Source organism: Anser brachyrhynchus (genome assembly GCF_964034855.1).
Source record: "Anser brachyrhynchus genome assembly, chromosome: 7".
NCBI lineage: Eukaryota > Metazoa > Chordata > Aves > Anseriformes > Anatidae > Anser > Anser brachyrhynchus.
The window spans coordinates 2,618,336-2,642,067 of record NC_137701.1 but is presented as its reverse complement, the minus strand read 5'-3'; the positions used below and the strand labels follow the sequence as shown (position 1 = coordinate 2,642,067).

At 43.2% G+C, this 23,732-nt stretch overlaps 1 protein-coding gene and 1 long non-coding RNA gene across 3 annotated transcripts in view; one reads left to right on the top strand and one right to left on the bottom strand.

Annotated features, from left to right (window-relative positions):
• PLCL1 (phospholipase C like 1 (inactive)) overlaps positions 1-23,732 on the top strand; it is a 199,071-nt gene that overhangs the window by 91,568 nt on the left and 83,771 nt on the right. The window contains exon 1 of one of the 2 annotated variants that reach the window (XM_080599885.1): positions 1-22,430. This exon is cut by the window's left edge and continues 32,339 nt beyond it. The exons of the other annotated variant lie outside the window; for it this stretch is intronic. Within the exon in view, the coding sequence (XP_080456011.1) occupies positions 22,323-22,430 (108 nt within the window). The 5' untranslated portion in view covers positions 1-22,322. The remainder of the gene's footprint in view (positions 22,431-23,732) is intronic. 2 annotated transcript variants of the gene reach the window in all.
• The window catches only part of LOC308198154, a 4,945-nt gene continuing 376 nt past the window's right edge, over positions 19,164-23,732 (bottom strand). Inside the window, exon 2 of the long non-coding RNA XR_013953662.1 lies at positions 19,164-23,732. This is a non-coding gene — a long non-coding RNA (uncharacterized lncRNA).

The window sequence follows — 23,732 nt, the reverse complement described above, 5'->3', positions numbered from 1 at the left end:
CAGATAACAACTAGTCTTGCTGCTAAAGACTGAGGCAAAGAAGGCATTAAGCACCTCAGCCTTTTCCTCATCTTTTGTAACTAAGTTTCCCCCGCATCCAGTAAAGGATGGAGATTCTCCTTAGTCCTCCTTTTTGTGTTAATGTATTTATAAAAATGTTTTTTGTTATCTTTAATGGCAGTAGCCAGATTGAGCTCCTTTCTAATTTTTTCCCTACACATCCTTACAACATCCTTATAATCCTTCTGAGTGGCCTGCCCTCTTTTCCAAATATCATAAACCCTCTTTTTTTCCCTAAGCTCGAGCCACAACTCTCTGTTCAGCCAGGCCAGTCTTCTTCCGTGCCAGCTCGTCTTTGGGCACATGGGGAAAGACCGCTCCTGAGCCTTTAAGATTTCCTTCTTGAGGAGTGCCCAGCCTTCCGAGACTCCTCTGCCCTTCAGAACCACCTCCCAAGGGACTCTGCCAACCAGTGTCCTGAACAGCTCAAAGTTTGCCCTCCGGAAGTCCAAGACAGCGGTTTTACTGGTCCCCTTCCTGACTTCGCCAAGAATAGAGAACTGAACCATTTCATGGTCACCCTGCCTAAGACAGCTCCCGACCACCACATCTCCCACCAGTCCTTCTCTGTTTGTGAACAGAAGGTTCAGGGGGGCACCTCCCCTGGTAGGCTCTCTAACCAGCTGCGTCAGGAAACTGTCTTCCATGCTTTCCAGAAACCTCCTAGACTGCTTTCTCTGAGCTGTATTGCATGTACAGGATATGTCTGGGAAATTGAAGTCCCCCACAAGGACAAGAGCTGACGATTTTGCAACTTTTGCCAGCTGCCTGTAGAATTCCTCATCCGTCTCCTCATGCTGGTTTGGCGGTCTGTAACTGACCCCCACCAGGATGCTTGCCTTGTTGGCCTTCCCGCCGATCCTAACCCATAGGGACTCAACCTTATCATTCCCAGTCTCAGCCTCGAGTTCTACAACATCTAAACACTCTCTAATATAGAGAGCCACACCACCACCCCTTCTGTGCTGCCTGTCCCTTCAGAAGAGCCTATAGCCATCATTGCAGCACTCCAGTCCCACCACGTTTCAGTGATGGCAACCAAGTCATAGCCTACCTGCTGCATGATGGCTTCCAGCTCCTCCTGTTTGTTGCCTATGCTGCGTGCATTAGAGTAGATGCACTTCAGCTGGGCAATTGCCTGCTCCCCTGGCTCTGACATTGTTCTCCCTGGCACACCTCTAACAAGCCTTATTCCCTCCTCGTCCCCATCCCCCTTCCTACCTAGTTTAAAGCCCTCTCAATGACAAATTCATTGAAGTTCCTGTATTTTTTTCTCTGCCCTTTCTAGACTTGTTTTGCAGCTGCCACTTTCTCTCCCCCTTGGGAAGAAAGCAGTCAACTTAGGAAGGATTCAGGGGTAGTCAGGGTGAGATGAGAGCTGATTTTGGCAGGAGGGACTACAGGCTGTTTAGTAGGTGTTGGCACTGAGGTGGTGCTAGCGAGGAGAGGGCGCAGACCCCATCTGTCCGTATGGGTGAGGAAGCACTGGGGGGAGAGAGCTGATGCTAGGGGGGAAGGCGCCAGCTTAGTTTTGTGCACCTGCTGCTGATCAAGGGCCGTAGGCTAGAGTATGGCTGGGTATGCTTAAGTTTTGAAAATGGAAGAGACAGTTTTTGTTGCTTGCTATATCTTTCATGGCCCTCAGGTTTGGGATACAGGTTGGGTTATGAAGAAGAGTAGTGTTAAACTTTTTTAGTTGAGCTAGCTGTAATTAGTGATCTGGGCATTTATTACATTAGCATCCTTGTTAGTGTTAGGTTGTGTGCTGGGGTGGGTGAGGAGACGGCTGGCAGCCAGGAATGTTGCATTTATGTATGAATGGCTTGCATTAATTTTCTTATTCCAGACAAATTTTGGAGTTGTGGCTGGGATGATGAAGGCTTGTGGAGTATCAGAGAGATAAGCAGTTCAATATAATTTTGGACCCTGCAGGAATCAGATTGGTAACGGAAATGCTGGTGATGCCAAAGAAAAATGACATATATAATTTTGCAAAGGTATTGGTGTTCTGAAGTTTAGGATATTTATGTTTCTCACTGTTTGCTCGGGATTGCTGTTCATATGGCTGGATATCCCTAAAGCTCTATGCTTCACATAAACTGTTGCTGTAAATTACTTTTTCCATAAACACAGTTTTCATTCCTGGCAACCAAGGATACATCAGAAGCTTTCTCATAAAAACAAGTTTGTTACTTATCATACTACAGTATTGGTTTAAAGAGATTAAATATTGAGTACATGACATGATTAACAATTTAATTGTATAATAGGAAGCCTAATGCTTTCTAGTTCCCAGCCTCATTGCTGCTTGCTCCTGTGCTTCACAAGGCTTTTTAGTTATTACTTTAAAGATCAAATAATACTATTGTTTCAGCAGTATCTGTTAATTTTGCTTTTATGAAAGCATTAAAAAAAATCTTGAAGCTCTCATGAATTTGCACAAGTGCAATACTATGGAGTGCTTTTAGGCTGTACTGAAATTATTACTTACTGAAAGTAAGTACTGAAAGTATTACTTACCTTGTTTTTTTAGTATAGCAGATTTTTACAGCATTATTGCACAATTTCTTATGCTTTATGGAATTACAATATTTGTTTGTATGTGGTGTTTTCTTTCCAGTGGGTAGCATGTGAACAACATCTAGCTTGAAGGCCATGACTGTCTTATATCTACAAACCGGAGGATAATATCCCTGTTACATTGGAGGGTTTCAGCAGAGGAGAAAGCAGACTTGTCTTTACCCTGTTATGTCCTTCAGAGAGTCTCCTTCGGTGCCAGCTAGTCCCCTTTTCCAGTTTTTCTAAAAAAAAAAAAAAAAAGTGTTGATTTGCTGCTCATGAACTAAAGTACTAGAAATATGTAAGGTTTTGGCAAGTGGTTCAAAAATTCCTTATCAATCTGAGCTGGGAGCTGCAGTCTTCTTCCTGTTTAAGGGAAGTCTGTGCTGCAGGGTTGAGCTCTGCTGGAATACGCACTCTTCCTCGGATTGCTCAGTAAGTGGTGTTTCTAAACCACAGATGGTTAGAAACTATCTGAGCAAAGCCATAATGTGGTCTGCCTGTGTACGTGCTTGTGCATCCCATGTCACTTCTCTGCAGGGAGGGATAACACACATCTCACCTTGAGGCTGCTAGAAGGACAGCTTTCTTCTTGTCATGCAACATAATTTTGAAGACCTTGGCTTGCTTTATTATGTAAACACTTAAAATGGCCTTTTCAGCATTCCTGTCTTACAGCATAAGACAGCACAGGAAAGGAGAGGCTTTGTCTCCATAGCCCCCTTGGCCCTTATTTTATACACAATATCTGTGGGCTGAACCTGAAAACTCCCAAGATGATGGCAGTTTTTCCTCTGGCTTCGAGCCAAACCTTTTGGTACCTTCATTGTTAAGGGATATACAGGCGCTGGCTGAAAATACAGAAAAATCATCACAGTTTATTATCTTCGCAAAGCACATGAAGCCTTAGATTTTCTGATTAATTCCAGCTTCAGAGCTGAAAGTTCGTGTGTCCACACGGAGTGCGTGGGTTAGTACTGATGGCTGCTGCTCAGGCGTATTTCTGATTTTCAGTTTGGTTTGTAGGGGAGCAACAGAAGAGGGAAAGGGTTGTATGTGTTGGTAACGTAAACTGCATCATGACTGAAGGGAGGTAAGTTAGATAATTTTGCCTGTTCGTTGAAGAAGCAGTTGAATTTATTCTCTTGAATGCAAATCTTTCTTGATATTGTGATTGATATAAGTGCTTTTTTTTATTTTTTTATTTTTTATTTAATGGGAGATAAAGGACCAGAGCTGATGCGCTTTGGGTTAAATACGAGGCAGAAAAACTTCTTTCCTAACAGGATGCTGGACTTTGCGGTTTGAGACAGCCTTGCAGAGCCTTGACAGGACCCATCCCCGTTCTCTGCCACCTACCAAAGCACCGATGGCAAATAAACAGCAGCTCTTGGTGCAGCAGCTTGTGCAGGTCAGCTAAGCTAAGGGCGAGCAAGATAGTTATGAGCAGGAGCTTTCTCAAAGAGGCTTCAGCTTTGGCTGGTGAGAGGTGTTACGTATGGATTTGTTCACATACAATACATGGGGCTTCCGCAACACCTTCTGCAAAGCCTACCCATTAATTCCAGAGAAGCACTAACTGTTTGCTGCTTATCATTAATATCCCAAACAGTAATGGGCAGGCAGAGCTTCTAAGTAAGCTTTGGAAGGTCCATTTGTTTTATCTGTTAAAAATGGGAATGGCTGTAAAATGCTAGAGGTATCAGCATGACTTAGGTCATGTTCAGCTTGGAAAGGTCTTTGTTGTAATAATTTAAGTTTCCATCCTTCTGTGCAAATGGCAAGTTTTGGCTGTCAGCTGGACAGCTGTAGAAGACCTGACATAAATTGTTTGAATTGGACAACCAAAAGTGATTAACATTTTCCTAATAAATTTAGCAGGCAAACTGTGAGCCAGTAAACCATTTGAAGGACTGAATCCCTTACAGTGTTGCAAATACCAGTCTATGATTGCATTGTAAAATCTCTTAAAATTGTTGTCAGTGCTTATGGTAATCCTTACTGCAGATGTTCATGAAATATATTTTACCTAGATGAGTTTGTTTTTTTAACTAAAACAAAAAATGGCTTTAACAAGGAAAGCAGCTACATATGTGATAACTCATTGCAATGGGCCTGAGATCAGACACACACACACACAAAGAAAGAAAGAAAAGAAGAAAAGGAAGAGAAGAATGAAACAATCGGAGGAAGAAAACTTTGAAAGGTCAGAATACTGGTGTCTGAAGTTCTCGAATATTTGAGTTCTAGACTCTACTTGTTGCAGGCAAGTCACTTAATTTCATAGGTGCTTCATAGCTTATGAAAAGCAATATGAAGTAGAGGAGATAATCCTCTGATAATTGATGACTACTTTTATAAGAAAGTTTGAGTGCATGTGAAGTTATAAATGGAAATATTATGGAGGTGACTGTGTTGTTAGTGCTGTCATTATTAATAAGACTGACTAGAGCTGCCCTGTTTGGTTATCTGCTCCCTTATCCAAAGAGGAGGTTTTCACTGGGAAGAGTGAAGAGAATTGGAATTTTTGTCCACAGAAATGTAATACTAGTGACTCAAAAGAAATATTGCCAAATTTGGGGCAGGCAGCACTGCCTCTGTACACAGTCTGTTTGGGGAATGTAAGGCCATTAAATTCAGCAATTACTCCAGAGACAGCTTTGCTGAGGCAATATTCAACTTCCACAGAACATCTATCATAGTTAGAATTACTAGAAAAAAGCCTTGCTGTCTCCGAGTTGTTATGGAAATTAGGCAAGGAGAAGAGTTCTGCTGCTCATGAGATGGCGAGCTCGTCTTGGACCGTGGCCTGCAGCACTCACTCAGGCAAAGTTCCCTCCCAAAACAGGATGAAATAGCGATCCCATCGGAGTCATGGCAGGTTTCCCACTGACATTGGTAGAGGCAAGATTTCCCCCTGAGGCTGTTGGAGCAGCTCTTGGAAAGTTCTGTGGAGAAACGGAGGAAGGAAGAAAGGAAGGAGCAGTGCTTTCAAATAGGGAGTTGCACTGCATGGAAGACAGTAATTCCTATGTTTTCTCTGTGCAGAAAAGATATTACCAATAGATGTAACTGTAGTGGAGGGTTTTCTGCTGGAATTTCCTCTCTTATGCTGCAAGACCTACCTTTTGCCAGATAGTGCAAGTAACTCTGTACTGGACAATATCAAGCTGCTTTAGCTCTGGGTGAGCTGCATGTCATGCAGACCTGGTAAAACACCAAATAGGTTCTCAGTCCTTTTCAGCTTGCAACCCTGTAGCAGCTCTCCAGTGGAGAGGCAGATGTGCATGGTGCTGGTATAAGCTTCCTACAGCACCTTCCTTTTCCACAGGAACTTCTTGCAGACTCATGAGTAGTATCGAGTGCATCATGTCTTCAGAGAATGCCTGGAAAAGGACACTGAGTTTGCACAGCTACTGTCTCGTGTGCTGAGCATGCCGCTGAAATGGATTGCTGGGCATGTTGTGGTTGAAGCCTACCACCACAAAAGCTGAATAAAGAAATGGCAAATTATGTTAGCATTGCCCCTTTCGAGATAGAATTTTAAGTAACTCCCATGCAATTGCTAAATTCAGGTTGGCCTTCATTTCTGCAAGCAGGAAACTAAGTAATCCCTGAAATTTGACATGTATGTTACTTAATGTATACATGGTTTTGCAGTGTTGGCAAGCAATCAAGTAGCTGAAGTCTGAAAGAACGATTTTTGTGCCACTCCAAATATTTATTATTTGGATAGGAAAACATCATGGTGAAAGATGACTAACAGCCTTACGTAGCCTGGCTGTAGAAGAGGAGCTAGGCTAGTGACAAACACATTACGCCGTGACTTATCTTCCTAAGGTGTTTTTTTCTTTAAAAACAACTATCAAAACAGATATCGAGAAACTTGCATTTTTAATGGTTCCTGTTTGTTATGCAGGGTATACTTTAATTTTTATTTATTTTTATTTTTTTTAATGGTAATTTTTATTTGGCCTGGTGTAACATGTCTAGGCTGAGGCCTTGACTCTGGATGCTGCCCAAGGAGCACTGCTGGTTGCCTCCTGCCTTGCACATTGCCATGCAAACATTTTCTGTCAGGGAAGGCTGGGATAATGCAAGCCAAGCTCAGGGGGATTGTGGGAATCAAAGGAGCTTGTTCAAGGACCCTTGGTGTCTCTGGCTTTAGTGTTCAGAACAAGAGGTTGCACGCCAAGTCAGCTCCTGTCCACGGGGCCATGTAACAGAGAACTGTGTGCTGAGTAGTTTCCGAATAGTTTCCTCAGCCAGCTGCAGCTTTTCTGGCACAACACCTCATCACAGCCTTGAATTTATCCCATTATAACAGCTAGATCTTTTTTATCCAGTGGAAATTCAAAAGGAAAAATATAAGCTGCAATTGTTCCATCCCACAAACATCTGTTTTGAAGACCAAGATGATGGATTCAGCTGAGTTTTATTTACTTTTGCTGGACCAAATCCTCAGCTGTTGTGTCACCTTTAAGGGTGGCTGTCTAAAACCAGAACCGTTATGGTGTAAGGGCACTGCTGGCTTTAGTTCCCTCCAAATGTGCTTTAATAGACTCCCAGTTTCACTGGTATTAATTGCAGTGCGTTTATTACCCTGCAAGGGCTACTATAAACCTACTGAATTATGCAAGCCAACCAGCTAGATAGTTTCCCAGTGCTCTCACTTTTCCTTTGGGTTAGTTTATTTCGAGTGCAGTTCCTCTCTGGAAAGTGTCCCTGTAGAAGTGCAGAGGTAGCGCACCAGGGCTGTGTCCTCGCTGCCAGCTGGATTCCAGCACTGTGCAAACAGACTGCAGAGGTCTAAATCAGACCAGTTTTTCCCCCTCAACACTCCTCTCCCCCCTTTTTTTTTTAATGATTTTCATCTGACTTGGCCAGTTTCAGCAGCAACAGGAATCCGCTGAGCTGTGCTGCCCTGTGCACGCAGGGTGTCAGAGGGCAGTGTTTGGCTCTGGTGAGCATTTGACCGTGGTGTAGCTGGCTCAGTAGTAGAGGGCAATGTGCTTGGAGGAGAGGCTCTCGTCTTGTCGTGGCTGCTCGGCCCTGTGCTGCTGGCTGGAGCACAACCAGACAGGACCTTGGAGCCAGTCCTAAGGGCTTCGTGCTGTGTGTGGCATAATTTTTGCAATTGGCTCACTGTCTTTATTTGTACTAAGTCATTGTCTGTACAAACAGTTTAATTCCCTCATGTGAGGAGGGGAAATGTCTCAATACCTATGGGAGTATCCCTTGTGTAGCAGGAGTATGTATTGCTGTGCCCCCTTTTAGGACTGACAACATTGGGAGTTACTTTAGAGGAGATGCTTGACAGCTCCTGCCGTTAGCTTCTTTACCTCGTGTCCCGAAACTGACTGGATATGGGGCAACCATCAGGGGCTGGGTGGGACCTTTATTTCTGTACCTTTTACAGCATTACCTGCTTAACTGCAGGGATAGAGCTGCCATTCCTGAGGATCCCTTTAGGTGATTATGCAGCTGGAACCACAAAGGCCAATGGATTACATTAAAAAGGATTGCAGAATGAAAATAGGTAATCCTAAAATCTAAGGTCTGTTTTTATTTGCTGAGAGAAAGGGACAGTTTTACGTGTTTTGTCGCACTAGGTTATTACTTAGAGTCATGTTCCTAGAATTTATTCTCTTTTGGCCTGTCAGGCTCAGCTCTGGCCATGTGCTTTTCATTGTGGTGAGTTCTCTCCTAGAAGATGAAGAATGCCTTCTTTTCCATGGGTGTCTTGTCCCACAGCAGCAACATGCCCACGGGGCAGCTCCCAGTAAAACTGACAAACTCCTGTTGATTTTCATGGGAATGTGACCAGACTGAGAAGATTGAAGTCTTTGCTTGAGTCTTGTACAGCTGAATTCTATGTATCTGGACTGACTGCTTTCCTCATCCTGAATATGATTTCTGAAATGAGGAAGGCTATTGCCATGTTGGCCTCTCAGGCACTTCAGGTGCTTTTTTCCTTTTTTTTTTTTTTTTTTTTTTTGTCTTTTTATTTCATGGAAACTACCAGTGAACTGAAAAGAAGGGAAGATAGTGGATGGTGCTGACGGAGGCAGGGGCATTGCCCTGAGGTGGTGCTAGAGATGAAGGTGGTCGGCTCCCTGAGGCCAGGCTGAAGTGGGGCTAAGAGCAGAAGCCCTTGCTTGCGTCGGTAGGAGGTTTTAGAATCACGGAATCATAGTTTTGTTTTAAAGCCAGTGGATGGATTTGGCTTATGGGAAACAGAGTTCTAAAAACTTGCTTTAAAAACTTCCAGAAACTCATGAAGAATGTTACTCTTTCAGCCACTGAGCACAGTGTTGTAGAGCTCTGCTGGGTGGCTTGGAATATCTTTAAATGGTTTTTAGAAGGGTTATCATGCACTGTTAAATTCTGCAGGATTTTTCTGTTATGGAAGTAGTGCAGGTTTTGATCTAGTCTTTATTAAAAAGAAGTGTGTTAGTTCATGACTGGTTACTTGGAACAGTTCTTACATTTCCTTAAAAATAAAAGGATCCAAAGAGGGTGCAACTGAAATGAAAAGCCATGCAAGGACCAATTCAACGAGCTTATTTTCCTGAACATATTTGGGATACGGAGGATAGGAATCTGTGAATTTTTAAATTTGAAGCAATAAAAAAAGGACCCTGAACTTTCAATTAAACAGGCATGTAATTAAATTTTTCCCTGCTCCATAATTTTCCATTGTGCCCTTGTTACCTTTTTTGTCATATCTATTTGCATCTTAACAAACCCCAAATATCTTAATTTGAATAAAACAAAAGCCTATTCATGCTTGTACTATTCATGTGGTTTAATTGGTTTACAAAATACAAATGTTCTTTGAAAGGAACTGATTTCATTTCAAGGGGCTGGTAGCTGTCTGTCATATATGGTCCTTCTGCTCACAAAAGACGAAGGAACAGAACTAGACATAAATGGGTTTGTTTCAACTTGCTTTGTTTCTGATTCTGTATTGACTGAACCCTCTCTGTTGCCTGGTGAATACAGTAGGAAAGTATTCTTAGGGTTGTAGCTAATTGCACAAACGAAAATCGTTTTCCACATGTTAAGTTTAAATGGAGAACTGAAAATACTTTTAAAACTCTCCATTTCCCTGTTCTAGGTAATATCCGCATGATATATCTGCGGGCTGCAAAATTTATGTTCTTGGAACACGTGGATGAAGGATATTACAGATGTAGAGGTATTAGCAATATATATTTATGCAAGTCTGGGTTAGAATGGAGATCTACATTTTTTTTTTTTTTTTAATACTTGTGGTATGGAAGAGAGGGTGAATAGGTGGGAAAAGGTATTGCGTTCTTACATTTCCAGTTTAATTAAATTTAAATTGAATTACAACCAAGAATTAGTTGAAGTAGATCTCTGATACCGCCTGTGGAATAGTTTAAGTAATGATTTGTTAATGCAGAACAAGATTTTTCACCGCACGGGTCTCAATAAAGGTCAGGTTGGGCAGGTGATGCAGGCATGCGTTGGGCAGACGTGTAGTTTTGCTGCGGTTGGGGAGCTGCTGAAGTATCCGAGCGTGTAGGTGAGATCTGGGCTGGGTGACAGCCAGAGCAACAAGGACTTTGCAGCATTAAGCTTCAGGTCAATAAGGCTAATGGGAACTGAGCTTGAAAATATGGCCAGATTAAAACAAACAAACAAAAAAACACACAACACAATTCATTGTCTAAGTGTGGGTTTCTGTTTTGGAAAATCATGGTCTTTTGGTGCATCCAAATATCATCACCAGTGATATCTCCACTGATCCTATTGCAGAGGCTTTCCTCATGGAGAGGAACTCTTACTGCCTCAGAAATCCCTTCTTGGCCAGCCTAAGGGCATCCTGCTACGCAGCAGTGGGGCCCAGCCTCTACGTCGGTCCCCAGGCATGATGTCTGGGTGCTTGGCCTCCTTTGGCAGCTGGGATGATTTTCCCCTCACTGTGTCTGCCCTGGTTATCTGGCAGAGATCTGTGCAATATCTTTTTTGCAGCTGCAGGTTTGGGAGGAACAGCCCTCGGCATCTTCCCAAAACAGCTCTTCCAGGGCCAGAAGAGGAAAATGCTTTCTCTCAGTCTCTGCTCCCAGCTGAACAGTCACTTGTCGGGGTACCTGTTTCTTATACCTATCTCAGCAGGTCTCGCAGCTTGCACTCAGTCTCTGCAGGGTCTCAGTGTTTTGGAGGCTTCTGAGATCGCATCCCTTTCCTCCTCTTCCATTGAGGGAGGGACCCTCTAGCAGTAGCTGTGCAATAGCAGTAAGGCAGTACAGCACAGGCTGAATACCTCACTGCAGCGTGTCAGATACAGTCTGAATACAAAGCAAGGAGCTCAATTATATATCCTTCTGCAGGAAGAATAGGGTTTAATTATATGACTTGTTACTTCTATTTGCATTTGTTGCCTGTTCTCCAATGCTTCATATGGGGACCATTCACCAAATAATATTCATGTTGACTTGGGGAGCAGCTGAGTGTGTGGGATTATGTGCAGGGTCTCAGTGAGGCTGCCGGCCACAGAGGCGTCTTCAGTGATGCCAGTTCCTTGCCCGTGCCTTCATGAGACTGCACCCAACATTTGCAGGCTGAACTCAGCAGGGAGACATGGGGAGCTGTCAGTCAAGTCTCCTGAGCTGTCAATATAGTTTATGTTCAAGCACAAGGCTGAAGGTCGCAAGAAGTGGCATTGCTAGCAAAGTAAATCAAATCATGGTTAACAGGTTGCAAGTGCTGTAGAGAGCTGAGAATGGATGGGCAATGGAATTATAAAGCAGAGGGAAGTCTCTGAAAGATACAGAGATGATAAAAATGGAAAATATTGGTTATTGGCAGCAATAATGTGAAGTCATGCTGTGTTACCTCAATGGGAAAGTACTTACATGTCAAAAGAAAGTTTTATGCACAGCATCGTGTGGTGGTAGTAAGAAAAAAGAAAAAAAATGCATTTACACTGTCCGTTGTTGCTGTACATCTTCATGAGTTCTGAGGCTACTTTAGAAAAAATAATTTTACTTACACTGAACTGCAGATTAAGTAGTCGAGTTAATGAATAATTAAAGTCTTTAATTTATCCAAAACATCCCTACTTGGTTTCTATACTTTGTTAATAGGAAATGAGATGACAAGCTTGTTGCAATTATAGGTGTTTTTTTTGCTAAGCAACAGCCCTGGTTTATGCTTTGCTAAGATGGACTAGATCAAGGATTCATGGCAGTAGATTTAGCAACCTGCTGAATAGGCAACCATTTACTATCTAGTGCTTTTGTTTTACAAGAGGTTCGTTGGGTGAAACTCTTTTAAGATATTTATCTTGTAGACTGTTTCACAGAAGAAAAAAGATGTAGCAGCAAATCATTTATACTTTTTATTGTTTTTCATTTACCATGTAAAGTGGCTTACTTAACCTTTGCTCTTTTTATATGGAGCAGAAATCAGCCTGGAATACTTAACCAGCATAGATTATAGAAGTGTTTTAGTGTGATGGAAGCAGAATTTCTCAGTTGATATTTACTGATGCTAGGAAGAGCTGATCTCATTTGCTCATCTGCATGGATGGAATAAATCCTGTGTACATCTACTGGAGAAATGGAAGAAAGCAGATCTGTACGCAACCCAGTGATGCTAAGAAGGCTCTGCTTTACACAGCTGCTGTCAGCTGCTGACAGTCTCTGAACACCTTTGTGTCCATTTTCCCTCTGTATACTGCTAACTCATGTTCATGTGAGAGGCAGTTGGAGTGAGCCAGCCTGCCAGTCTGCCCCCAGGGTCTGACCTCAGGAGATCTCCCTCGCAGTGGCACATGGCTGGAGAGGGGCTCTAGCTGGGTTGTTTTCCTGTGTGTGTGACCAAGGCTGCCGTGCATTTTGGGCCAGCTAAGTTGGAAAAAAAGAGATCAAATGTAGCTCACAAACATTGTGACTGCTGAAGAGGAGCCAAAGCACATCTAGGACCTTGTTGAGCTGTGAAGGCTTTGATGAACTGAACCTCTATGTTACTTTGGGTAAAAATCATCTTCTGAGGGAAGTAATGAGTGTAAATAGTAATTCATGTGCTCAAATAATTCTATCTTTGGACTTCCATGACATCTCTTCTGCAGAGCTGGAAACTTCAGAGCCCGCTGTGCTGTCAGAAGCAGTCACCATACAAGTCCAACCTGTAGTGGATAGAGATGGGCATTGATGATGGGATGACTTCGGTTTTAGGTGCAGGAAGGGTAAATTTTGCTTCCAAAAAGCTGATAACCTCCCTGGGTTCACTGGCAACTTGGTGTATGCAGATTTTTTGGAGGAGGAGACTTCGTTGCAGGGTTAGAATGGGCTGGTGGGAAGCTGTGTCTTTGTGACGCTGCTCTGAATGTGGCATGTGCAGGGTAGTGCTTTGCAGAGTGGGTGGGAGGAGGCTTCAGACATCTGCGTGTGATTTGCCAATGAAAAGGGTTAATGATACTTGTACTGCTCGGTCTTTTGTAAGACCATTCAGACAGCTTTCAGACATCCTCTTAAAAGCTCTTTTCTGGTGCAGGGAGATTTGCAGGAGCATAACATATTCTTGTTTCCTAAAGGTTTTCCTCCACCTGCTTAGGTATTGTCCTCTGATGTTATACGGTTACTGTGGAAATAAATGACATCATAGTCCAGGGAACCAGCTTCATGTGAGAGATCAATAAGCTTGAGCAAATGACTTGTCAGACAGTTATGTTTCCTCCCTGTTTATTACATGGAAAAAAAGGAGGTGGATGGATGATGAGAAAGTGATAAATACTTTTGTTTCTCTCTCTCCAAGGAAGTATGTGCTTTCTAAGCCAAATGCCTGTCAGTTCTTTTAGACTTCAGAAGAGTTACCAGTAATCCCCCTAAAGTTGTAAAGGGAATTCAAGTCAGGGAGTTGGTAATTTCCCACTAGTTACATCATATCTTGTGTTCCATTTATTTCCATTTCATTTTCTGTTTTTGGGACCAGTTAGCCTGTAGAATACCTTAAAAGGAGCTGGAGGAGATGCTGTCAGCTCACTCTGCGAGATAATTGGGACTCCTGCAAGTACCCCATCCACCATCGCCTCCGTCTCTCAGCCCTTCCTTATTATCCTCCCATCATTAGGTGCCTCTGTCACGGCCTCTGCCATCTGCCTGCAGAGAGCCAGGTGATACTGTGGCCCCCCCTTATTTGGGGAATCCACCACAGCCCCAGATGAGCTGGGGGCATGGAAGGCAGCACTCAGGAGCTTTGCCAAAGACCAGCCCAGTTATTGTGGGGATTTTTACACGAGGTATCTCTTCCTCAGAATGAAGGAGCCTTCCCTGTTCCAGGGGGGATTATTTGGGTGGATTGCTGCAAAACGCATGAGAGGACGTAAAATGGGTGGTGTGTTTTCATCGAGGTTGTGTCAGTGCCGTAGTCCTCAGAAAGAACACAACCAAGTGAAGGTCCTAAGGTAAAGCTTGTGTCCTAAATAGCTCCTTTTGACATGGTTCAAAAATTAAGGAAGTTAAATGGCAAGTGCTTTAACTACCAGAAAAAAGCCTCTAGAGTAAATATTAAACTCTGTAGTTAAAAGAAAACTTCAAACTGTTTTAAAGCCTACATAAATTAAAGTCTATTCTGTATGTCATGCACGTCAAAACAACTATTATCATCAGAAGTAAAGCAACAAATACTTTGCAGATGACAACATTTTTCATTGTAAGGGCACTGGTGCACTACTCAACATGTGGTGGATCATCTTAAAGGGATTAGCAGCCAATTCACTTTGCTAGAAGGTTGAACAAGGAGACCACGGTGCTGAGTGGATTTGCTGTCACTTTTTGAGGAATTAGACTGCTCTTGTTGTGACAGGAGCACGTTTGAATCCTAGATAATTTCTGAAAGAATCAGCTGTGCAAGGGCAGTGCTTTAAGAGGTGGAGTATAGCCCATGTTTTGTCTGTGCAGCAGTGGGCTCTTTTTCAATACTTGCTTAAATGAAAAGGCCTGAAGTAAAACAGATGTAGGGAGCAAGTCCTGCTCTGACAAGACGTGGTGGTACAACAGAGTTGCAAATGTTGCAAACTGCTGTGGTTCATGGCTGAACAGAGGAGCTCGACACTGAGTCCTCTCTGGTTAATCTCTTTGTAAGCATTAGTTAGCACTCACCAGCTGTACAAATGGAGGATACACATATGTACACATAAGGATATTACCCAGGCATCTCCAATACTGCAGCATGACCTAGCAGCAGAATGCAGATGTTGCATATGCATAGTCTTTCAAACAAAGACATTTGAACAACTGTCAGATTTTACTTAAATGCCATACATCTGTGCAAGACACAATGGCAGAAGGGTTCAGTGTAAAACTTTTTTTTTTTTGGTAATGCCCCTTAAGAGATTGCAGCTCTGCCAGCTGGTACAATTGGTCTCACTTGACAGCTTCACTTCCCCACTGCACATCCCTTGATGGACCAGCTCAGCAGCACAGGGATGATGACTGCTCACCAGCCCTGAACTGCAATGGGGAGTAACATGCAAGAAGACAGTTTCAAGCATTCTTCTGCTGAAATATAGCTGCAGCTATTTAAAGCTGTGGGAAGAAAAACAGTACTGGGGGAAATTTATTGAAGCAGAACAGGGACCAAAGTGTGACGCAAACATTTTTTTGCAAGGAAAAGGTCTTATGCTTTATTGTCTGCTATTCTATCCTGACTCTCTTAGCATCATGTATGAGAGCAGGAGCTTCTTTCCTTTAGCGCCTCGCTGTTTAGACTACTGTTCTGTTTAAACCCCAGTGTGTGAGATCACCAAAGTATCAAGAGTAGCCTGCAGGGACTTGGCACTCAAAGTTATTGGCAGAGGTTAAGTCCTGTCTGCTTTGCAGAAATAGTTCTATTGAAGTCAACAAAATTATCTGTGTGACCAAGGCAAGCATGATTTGGCTCACTGGGGAGATAGCTTTTAATAGCTGATGATGCAGCAGCAGCTTAGCAGCCTTTCTCACCTTACCTGACAATGCCTGCAAATTACTCTGTAGGATGCATGTGTGTATATGCAGGTGTACTCTTAGAGATTACAGCTACCTTGTGCAGAGAAGGGCTTTCTGATGTGATGGCAAGAGGAAGTGATGTGTAGAAATGATGTTAGTTAATGCCATGTTTGGGAACTGTAGATGCCAGGTCATTGAGTTAAAGTACTGGTGCTGTGTAAAGCAGAGGGCACAATTCTCACCAATTGTTTCTAGAAACATTATAATCTGTTTATATGCTGTTAGTTTCTGGAAGCCCCAGTCATGATGCAAACGGCATTATGCTAAGTGAGTTTATGGAGTACTTCAAAGCAGTTCCGTGTTTAATGAGTGCTGGGCTAATCTCTCTTCCACATCCATATGTGAGGAGCCACAATTGCATGTTCATATACATGCAGGAAAATAGCTGTGCTTACAGAGCTGGCTGCCTACGCATGAAGATTGTGCCAGTACACAAGTAGCTGTGTCTGTGAGGCATTACTCATAAAACTGACATACAGAAAACTATTTTGCGTGTCATATATTTACATAAACACAAGATGGAGGTGGGGATTAGTCAGAGGCTGCCCAGTCTTGGGAGAGTTGGTTCAGTGGTGCTTTGCAGCGAGGTAGGTAATGTGTGAGGGAAAAAAGTCTGACTGCACAGACTGGGTTTCCCATGCAGTCACTAACAATTTTTTCAGTGCAAATTGGAGTTAAAAGAGGAGCTTAAGAAACAACATAAGTATCAGCAGCTACAGGGGTTAAAAAAGATTTGAATGTACAAAAAGTTAAGATTCAGCAGGAACTTGTGCATCCGGTATGTGTGGGTCAGGTAGGTGCTCAGTACAATTGCCAGCAATGACGCAGCAGGAGTGGAGATGCCTGGGGTTTCCTCTGAGAATTTCCTCATGCGGCCACCTTCTGGGGCTGCAGTGTGAGGAAGGGGCAGGTGGCCCTCAGGCAGGAGGGTGTGAGGCAGAGCCCACTCAGGTGTTTTGGTGTCCTCTGGTGTTGAGAAGCATCACCCAGCAAACCTCAGGGAGTTAGCAGCAGCACTCTCTGAAACAACAGTGCTCATTTTTAACAAATCTTGGAAAACTGGGGAGATTCTGAAGGCCTACGGGACCCTCAGGTCATTCCAGTGCTTAAAAAGGGCCCCAAAGCGTAACCCCAGTTCATAAGTCAGGTTGATTTGATGCTAGCACCAGGCTGAAAGAGAACACTTTGTTCTTTGGACTCTGTATTTTTTTTAAGACTCCAAAGGATTGAAGGTTATAAATATAATTCTTCCTAGTATGGTTTAACCACTGGTAAATTTATCAACTTGTTTTTTTTGTAGATAGGGCTATGTGCCTTCATGCTAAAGAGGCAACAGCCTCTTGATAATGCACTTGGATTTCTCTTAAATTGTTTGAACCAGTAATGTGTGTCTTTTTGATTAAAAGCAAAATCCAAAAAACTTGTATGCTATTGAATTAGCCTGTCGAGTGGATTTAAAACCTGAGATTTTGAAATAAATTTGTTAACAAGTACATATGAACAATGAGATCCACTTCTGTCTTCCCCTACCTATTGTTGGCCCAGTGCGAGGATTTGTTTATAGGGTTTGCATACGGAAGTGCAAGCGAGTAACGAGGATGGCAGCTAAGAGATGATGTAAATCACCTTTGTTTTCATTCAGCCAGAATTAATATAAGAAGGAACTAAGAACCCCATTTACATGAATAAGGTAAGAAATACTGTAATCATTATACATTAGCATTCACTAAGCAGGTTTTAGCTCTAGCTTGAACTACAATTAAAAAAATAAAAAAATAAAAAAATCTGATCCAAGCAGTCCATCAAGTGAAGCCAGAAGTGCAAAACAAAATGTGAGCAGAGGGATGCTGGGGTAGAAAAGGAATCACATCCATACCAACCATGTGGAAATGTGAAAGCATAGAGAACCATGCAAGCTGTTCTATGAGGGGTAGGGGTCCCTTCCTAATGCACGGGGGACTGAATTTTACATCCCTCAGGGCAGCAGTTGGATCACACAGCCCGCAGCAGCACAGGCTGGGGGATCCCCACATGCAACCACTGATGGCAGCTGGCAGCACAGCAATGGCTGAGCAGGTAAAGATTGCTTCACCTCCGCACTGCAGCTCTAAAGGCGTGCTGATGAACTGATCAGTGTTTTGTGAATAAAAGAGCTATGAAGGCAGTGCAGAAGTCCATTATTATTTAGCTCAACAGACTCAGGTTTCCATGGGTTGAAACACTTAGTGTACAAACTCTGGGAAAGGTGTTCAGAAAACAGTTCTTTGGTTTAAATGGCCATTTCTGAGCCCCTCCTAGCAATACATACCTCTTTTTTTTTTTTGAAAGGAAGTATTCTTTCTGCCAGCTTTAATTAAATATCTTCCCTTCTTCCCTGTTTCCTCTCTTATGTGAGGGGGTTTCAGCTTGCTGGTGGTGGAGCAAAATGGTCACAAGTTTCTTGTTATTTCTGTAAATCTGCTGGCCTTGCTGGCTGGGAACAACTGGGAAGAGTGTATGTCAGCATCTGCTCCAGCACAGCTGTGTGTGCCAACTGGCAGGGCAGTGAGGAGGTGCTGGGCTGCTCGTCCCCCCTGCCACCGGGTTTTAGTGCTGTATAAGGCCTGGCAGCAGTTGGGGTTCAGTAGCATTGAAACAAGTTTCCAGCACGGAGGTTTGAGCGCTGGTAGGGGTGCCATGGGTGCAGTTAGAGCTCAGTGGATGCCTGGCCAACAAGTGAGATCCTTCATTCCTGGGTTCAATGCTGACAACAAAACAAAGCAAAAAAAGAGAGAGAGAAGAAAAAAGTGGCAGTTTTGCCCGCTCGTGACAGCCACATTGGGCACCAAATTACTGATCAGAGGCATGCAAATGCTCTGATTCTGTGCCCTCTGCAGGAGTGAAGATTTAGTCAATACCCTTCTAAGAATTCATCAGACAGAACAAGCCACACTGTCCTTGGTGTCATTTTATTAATTGAGCTGGAAATTTACATTAAGAGCATGTGGTCCTCAGTGCTGGTGGACGCTGATTGCTTCCGGCTATTAGCAGTGGCCACAAGGCATTTGCAAAATGTTGCTCTGAGTGATATAAAGTGAGTTGTCAGCTCGTGCTGTCTTCTGAGATCAGGAAGCTGATAAATGATGCTTGTGGCTTTCTTTGAACAGGTGTTAGATCTAATCCAGAAACTGCTGCTTGTCAAGAAATCTTAAAATGAGTAAAACAGTCATTGTGTTAACAAGTGATATGAGACTTGAGTCATTATTTCAAGGGTAGTTGCAGATCTTAACACACTGAGCCTACTGAATACTAGCTCTGTTTAAGTCAAAGAGAAACAAGTTATTAAAGTACACAAAGGCTTTCTAGTAAGACACAAACACTTCTGTTATTGCCTCAGAAAGTTACATATGTTGTGGAAGAGCTCTGAGACCAAAGGTGGAGATGGACTGCCTTGTTTGAAATGTAACTTTAAACAATAATTATAAATAATCCTTAGTACAGGAAAAAAAAAAAAGCTTGATTAACAAGAAAGATTTTTTTCTGATGTTTTGTACTTGTAAGATTGTTTCATGGTGCTTTTTTTTTCTTTTTTTTTTTTCCCTTTTTTTGGCCAGAAAGGAAAAAAAAAAAAAACCTTAGTCCTTTGATATCTTCCTAAGCAATAACTCAGTGTGTGACCATTACAGGCCATCTCATCTCAGAGAGGTTGGGTGAGTCTGAGTGGTGCTGGAAGGGCACAGTGTGGGGTGACAGGAACAGCCCCAGGTAAAGGGCTCGCTTCCAAACAAGTATAGACTTCCCAGATGAAGGCTCTTCATCCCAGAAAAGAGGCTGCAGAAAGTACAGATAGAGCTCTGTAGAACATGAATGAAATGGATTGGAAAGAACCACTTATTTTTGCTCATAGTAAAGCTAAGGTACATCAAATGAAGCTGTCGGGTGGCAGGTTCAGAACCAGAAGGTGTATATTTGAAGTAAGTAAGCTGTGAAATAGGTCAGCAAATATGTTTTGATAAGGATGTCAAAAACAGAGCTGGTTCCAAAAAAGCAAAATCATGACACAAACATTTATTGAGAGCTATTAAACACAAAAATACCATTGCTGGCCCAGGGAGACTCTGTCATAAATACCGAGAATCTTTCCAGAGAGCCTGCACCAGGAGAGTGTCACTGGCCGTCACCTAATGCTCTCCTGTATGTCTCCTGCCTTGGCAGTTGTCAGAGAGGGACTAGCAGGCAGATGGACCTCTTCTATAATCTGCCTCAGCCGTTATGTTGTGATGAAGCAGAGAGTTCCGAGCACCTGAGAAACTTGGTACAACTTCTCTTTATCTTTGGTATGGATTTTTCCTTTCTGGATGTGCCCTGTCGTTAGAGAAGCATGTACTCTATTTGTTTGTGTGGGCCTACACAGACATGAAAAATGAATTTTATCCCTAGGCTTAAGCATCCTGCCCTCAGGGGAAAGGAATTGTCCTTTTTTCATGGGAGGCATCCCACTGGCTTCAGTGAGGTGATCTCCTGACTACTGACTTCAAAGCAAACCAAGCAGTGTGCAGATATTGGAGGCTGAAGGGGATGCATCGGAACAAAATATGTTCTGTAGTTTGCCTTACCAGCTGCATTAGTCCAAATGTTTTGGTCACTACAGGTGTTTGTTACAAGACCCTAGTACTAGGAGGTGAACAGTTCGCGGTTGTTTTTGAACTTTTAAAGAGGAAAGCAGAAATCACAATACCAGAGAATTTTGGTATGATGGTTCTTTTTTTAATGCTGCCCTTTTTTTTTGGCTGCATACTTTATTAGAGGGGAATATTTTCTTCCCTGGTGTGGAGCTGTATTAGTATTTTAACAAAAGGCACAAGAGGCCCAGCGACACACAGATAAAATCATACTGAGCTGTGCTTCCTGGAATGTGGCACATCAAACAGGGCTTTGTTGGGGTGGTTAAAGAGCTGGTTTCATTTGGATACTCTTTTGACAGAATGCATTGTTTTCAGAGACCCTGGGAATTATGCCTATAAAATGCATTCAGTGGCTACATTTAGGAGGCTTGCACTGGTGCGAGCGTTGTCTGGGGGCCTTTAAAGGCCAGACATGAAAGCAGCACGGTAATCCACAAGTTGAATCTCATCTGTCATGCAAGAGCGTTTCTCCTGACATCTTGTGTCCACCACTGGCTGCTGGGCAGGGGTCCCAGAAGCGCCATTGGCCTCATACAACTGGAGGAAGGGATGGCATAGAGCTTCTGCTCTCTCCAGCCGGTCAACAGGGACTTAGGCTAGTGGGCTTTACTGGCCGCCCATTCAGGGAAAGGTGTGAAGGCTGTGTCCCCCCAGACAGGGCAGGTGATGTGCAGGGCACTGGACAGAATCAAAGCCCCCAGTTTTGGACTGTTCTGCAGGCACTGCTGCTGAGGCCAGCAGGTCTTCCCAAATGCCACAAGGCTGGCAGGGTTCAGCACTGCAGCCTTCGGGCTCATCTTGAGCTGGGAAGATGTCTGTCAGGCAGCCCATGGTAGAGCCGACCAGCAGGCCAGCTGACAGTCGGGAGAAAGCAGGGAAGAAATCCTTCTTGTATTGAACTCAGAGTAGGCTCTCCTCGTCCTGGATGGTGTTTTCCAGAGAAATCCTCTCTGTCCTTGCAGCCTTTTTCCCTAGCCTCTGTGGTAAGGTGTGCTTGAGGATACTGATGTAGTGTATAGAAATACAACACATCTTAGTTTCCACACACAAAGGGGGGAAAATACTTCCTAGTCTCATCTGATACCACACTCAGATGGATTTGAGATCGAGCTTTGGCTCCTTTGGGTGTGAATTTGGTCGTGGAGCTGCTTGGAGCTTATGGAGTGGTTTGGGGGTGCTGAGTTGCTGCAGCACTGGGCTTGTGATGTGAACACAGGTAGAAATACTCAGGTTCTTCAAGCTATGAGGGAAAATGGATGATAAAGTCTAGAAATGCTGGCTGAAAACAGCCATAGGGTGCACTTAGCACTGAAGCTGTAGTGGGCCAAACAGACATCAGGTTAGTAACTTGTCTTCCAAAGGAACTTACTTGGAGGATTCTTGCTTGTCCAAGGCTTTGGTTTCTGTGCCATGCTCAGGTTTAGTGTTGCTTCGTATTAAGTATGTAATTCTAGATCTTCACAGCTATTTGTTGTGTTCTTTTGTCTATAAAAATAAAATGAATCATCTTTATCTGTTTCAGCAGTGCTTTCTCTATCTTAGTTAATGAGATTTCCTGGCAGATAATTCTTGAATTAGTTATCAGTGTTTAGAAACTCCCGAGTGGGGCTGGATACCTGAGAAGATAATGAGAGAAAAAAAAAAAAAAGAGTGTACTGAAAGATAGGTTAAACAGCTTGGTATATTTGTGCAAAACATGCATAAAATGATCTGGAAAAATGCTGGCACTGCACTGCAAAGCATCCTATAGATAAGAAGGGAGTTTGTAACTAGAATTCACCTTCTATGCAGTTATGCATTATGGCACTGTCATTTAGTACATAATTATACTCTTTTTGATTAGGAATCTTGCCTTTTCTCACTTATAGTTATGTTGATTCCTGTTCCTTCAGTGTCTGCTCTGGTACTAATGATGGTAGAAGAAGTGATCTGATGGTACTAGTTAAATTCCTGATGACTTTGGATAAACAAATTAATTTCTCTCTAGCACCGTCTGATTTACCTGTGAGAGAAGTTTCTCATGAAAGAGCTCTGTTGGAGGGATCACCACAAGATTGCTGTCACCCGTGAGCTGAATGCGAACACATGGAATGGCACGAGACACTGGCCTGTGCACAAAACCTCTCAGGTGGTTGGGGAGAAGTAAGGGCGGGGACCATGGTGTGATTTGCTTTGCAGAAAGACCTTAAATTACATAAGGAGATGGTGATGCCTTGTGTCTTGCATGCGAGAGACTTCTTTTAATTAAAACCAGAATGTATTAGCATAGGGATGCCAAGAGAAAACAAAGTTATTTTTAAAGCTCACTTTCATTCAGTGACTATTTTTGAAATGCTAACGGTGGTATATTTGCCTTGTGCTTCTGTATCATAAGCAAAATTTGCAAATGTTTAAATAGGATACTATTTTGACACTTGGCAACTCCAGCTCAAATTCTGCTGACATGTTTTTACGGCTTGTTACTACATGCATCGAAGTTCCAGCCTAGATGCTTTGCATCATGAATGCACAGATTGATCTCTGCAGGCTTTCAGTATGTGAGGCGTCCCTTAGAGCCCAGCAAAGCGGCTCCGTTGTCACTGCTGCAACATGCCTGTGGTCTGCAGCTGAAGTTCCAGCAGAGGACTGGTGGACTGTGCCCTGCAGTGTTTGTTTGGAGAGCAATTAAAAGGCCTTGTGCTGAATTTTAGCCTGGAAAAAGACTGATAAAGATTCAGTGATTATTTCAAGAGGTTTTAGTGCTTTGCTCATTCTAGGCTGAGTACGGAAACCACTCTGAAGTAAAACAACCTTGGTGTCCGTGGACTTGCGCATGCTTTGCAGTGAGCTGGGCTCCAGAGTGGTGACTTCTGCACCAGGAGATGAGAAGTCCTCAAGTGGCAAATTGTTTGTTGCCTATCTCAGTGTATTTATTGGAAACCTTTCCCTGGAAAACCAGGAAGTTTTAGGTCTCTGTGTGGAGCTGAGAAAACAGGAGATTTGCTCCCATTTCACTCTGGAAGTGTGAGGCTGCTTCTGGGAAGCACTGAGCTTTAGGAGAGCAAGCAGCACACTGAATCAAGAGATACTGAGCACACAAGTACTTCTCTGGGTCAGGCCTTATATAGCCCTGACTTGGAAATTGCAGTGCGTTGGTTCTCTTACCTACTGTTGCTGCAGTCTGCTGATTTTGAGTTTGCATAACTGAGGTTTCTGTGTGAATGGCCAGAAAGTGTTGAGAGTGTTCAACACCCTATCAACCTCTGAACACTGGCACAGAAATACGTCTTTTCTTGTGAACTCCATTATGCTAAGTCCCTGTTAATTTTTATGATATTACCAGCAGCATGGGAGCCTTTCTCACCAGGAAAACTTATGGACAGGCTTGATATAAAGCACTTCGTGTTCTCCCAGCTTTCGTGGTCTTTTCCTTCACCAGGGAGCTGAAGTC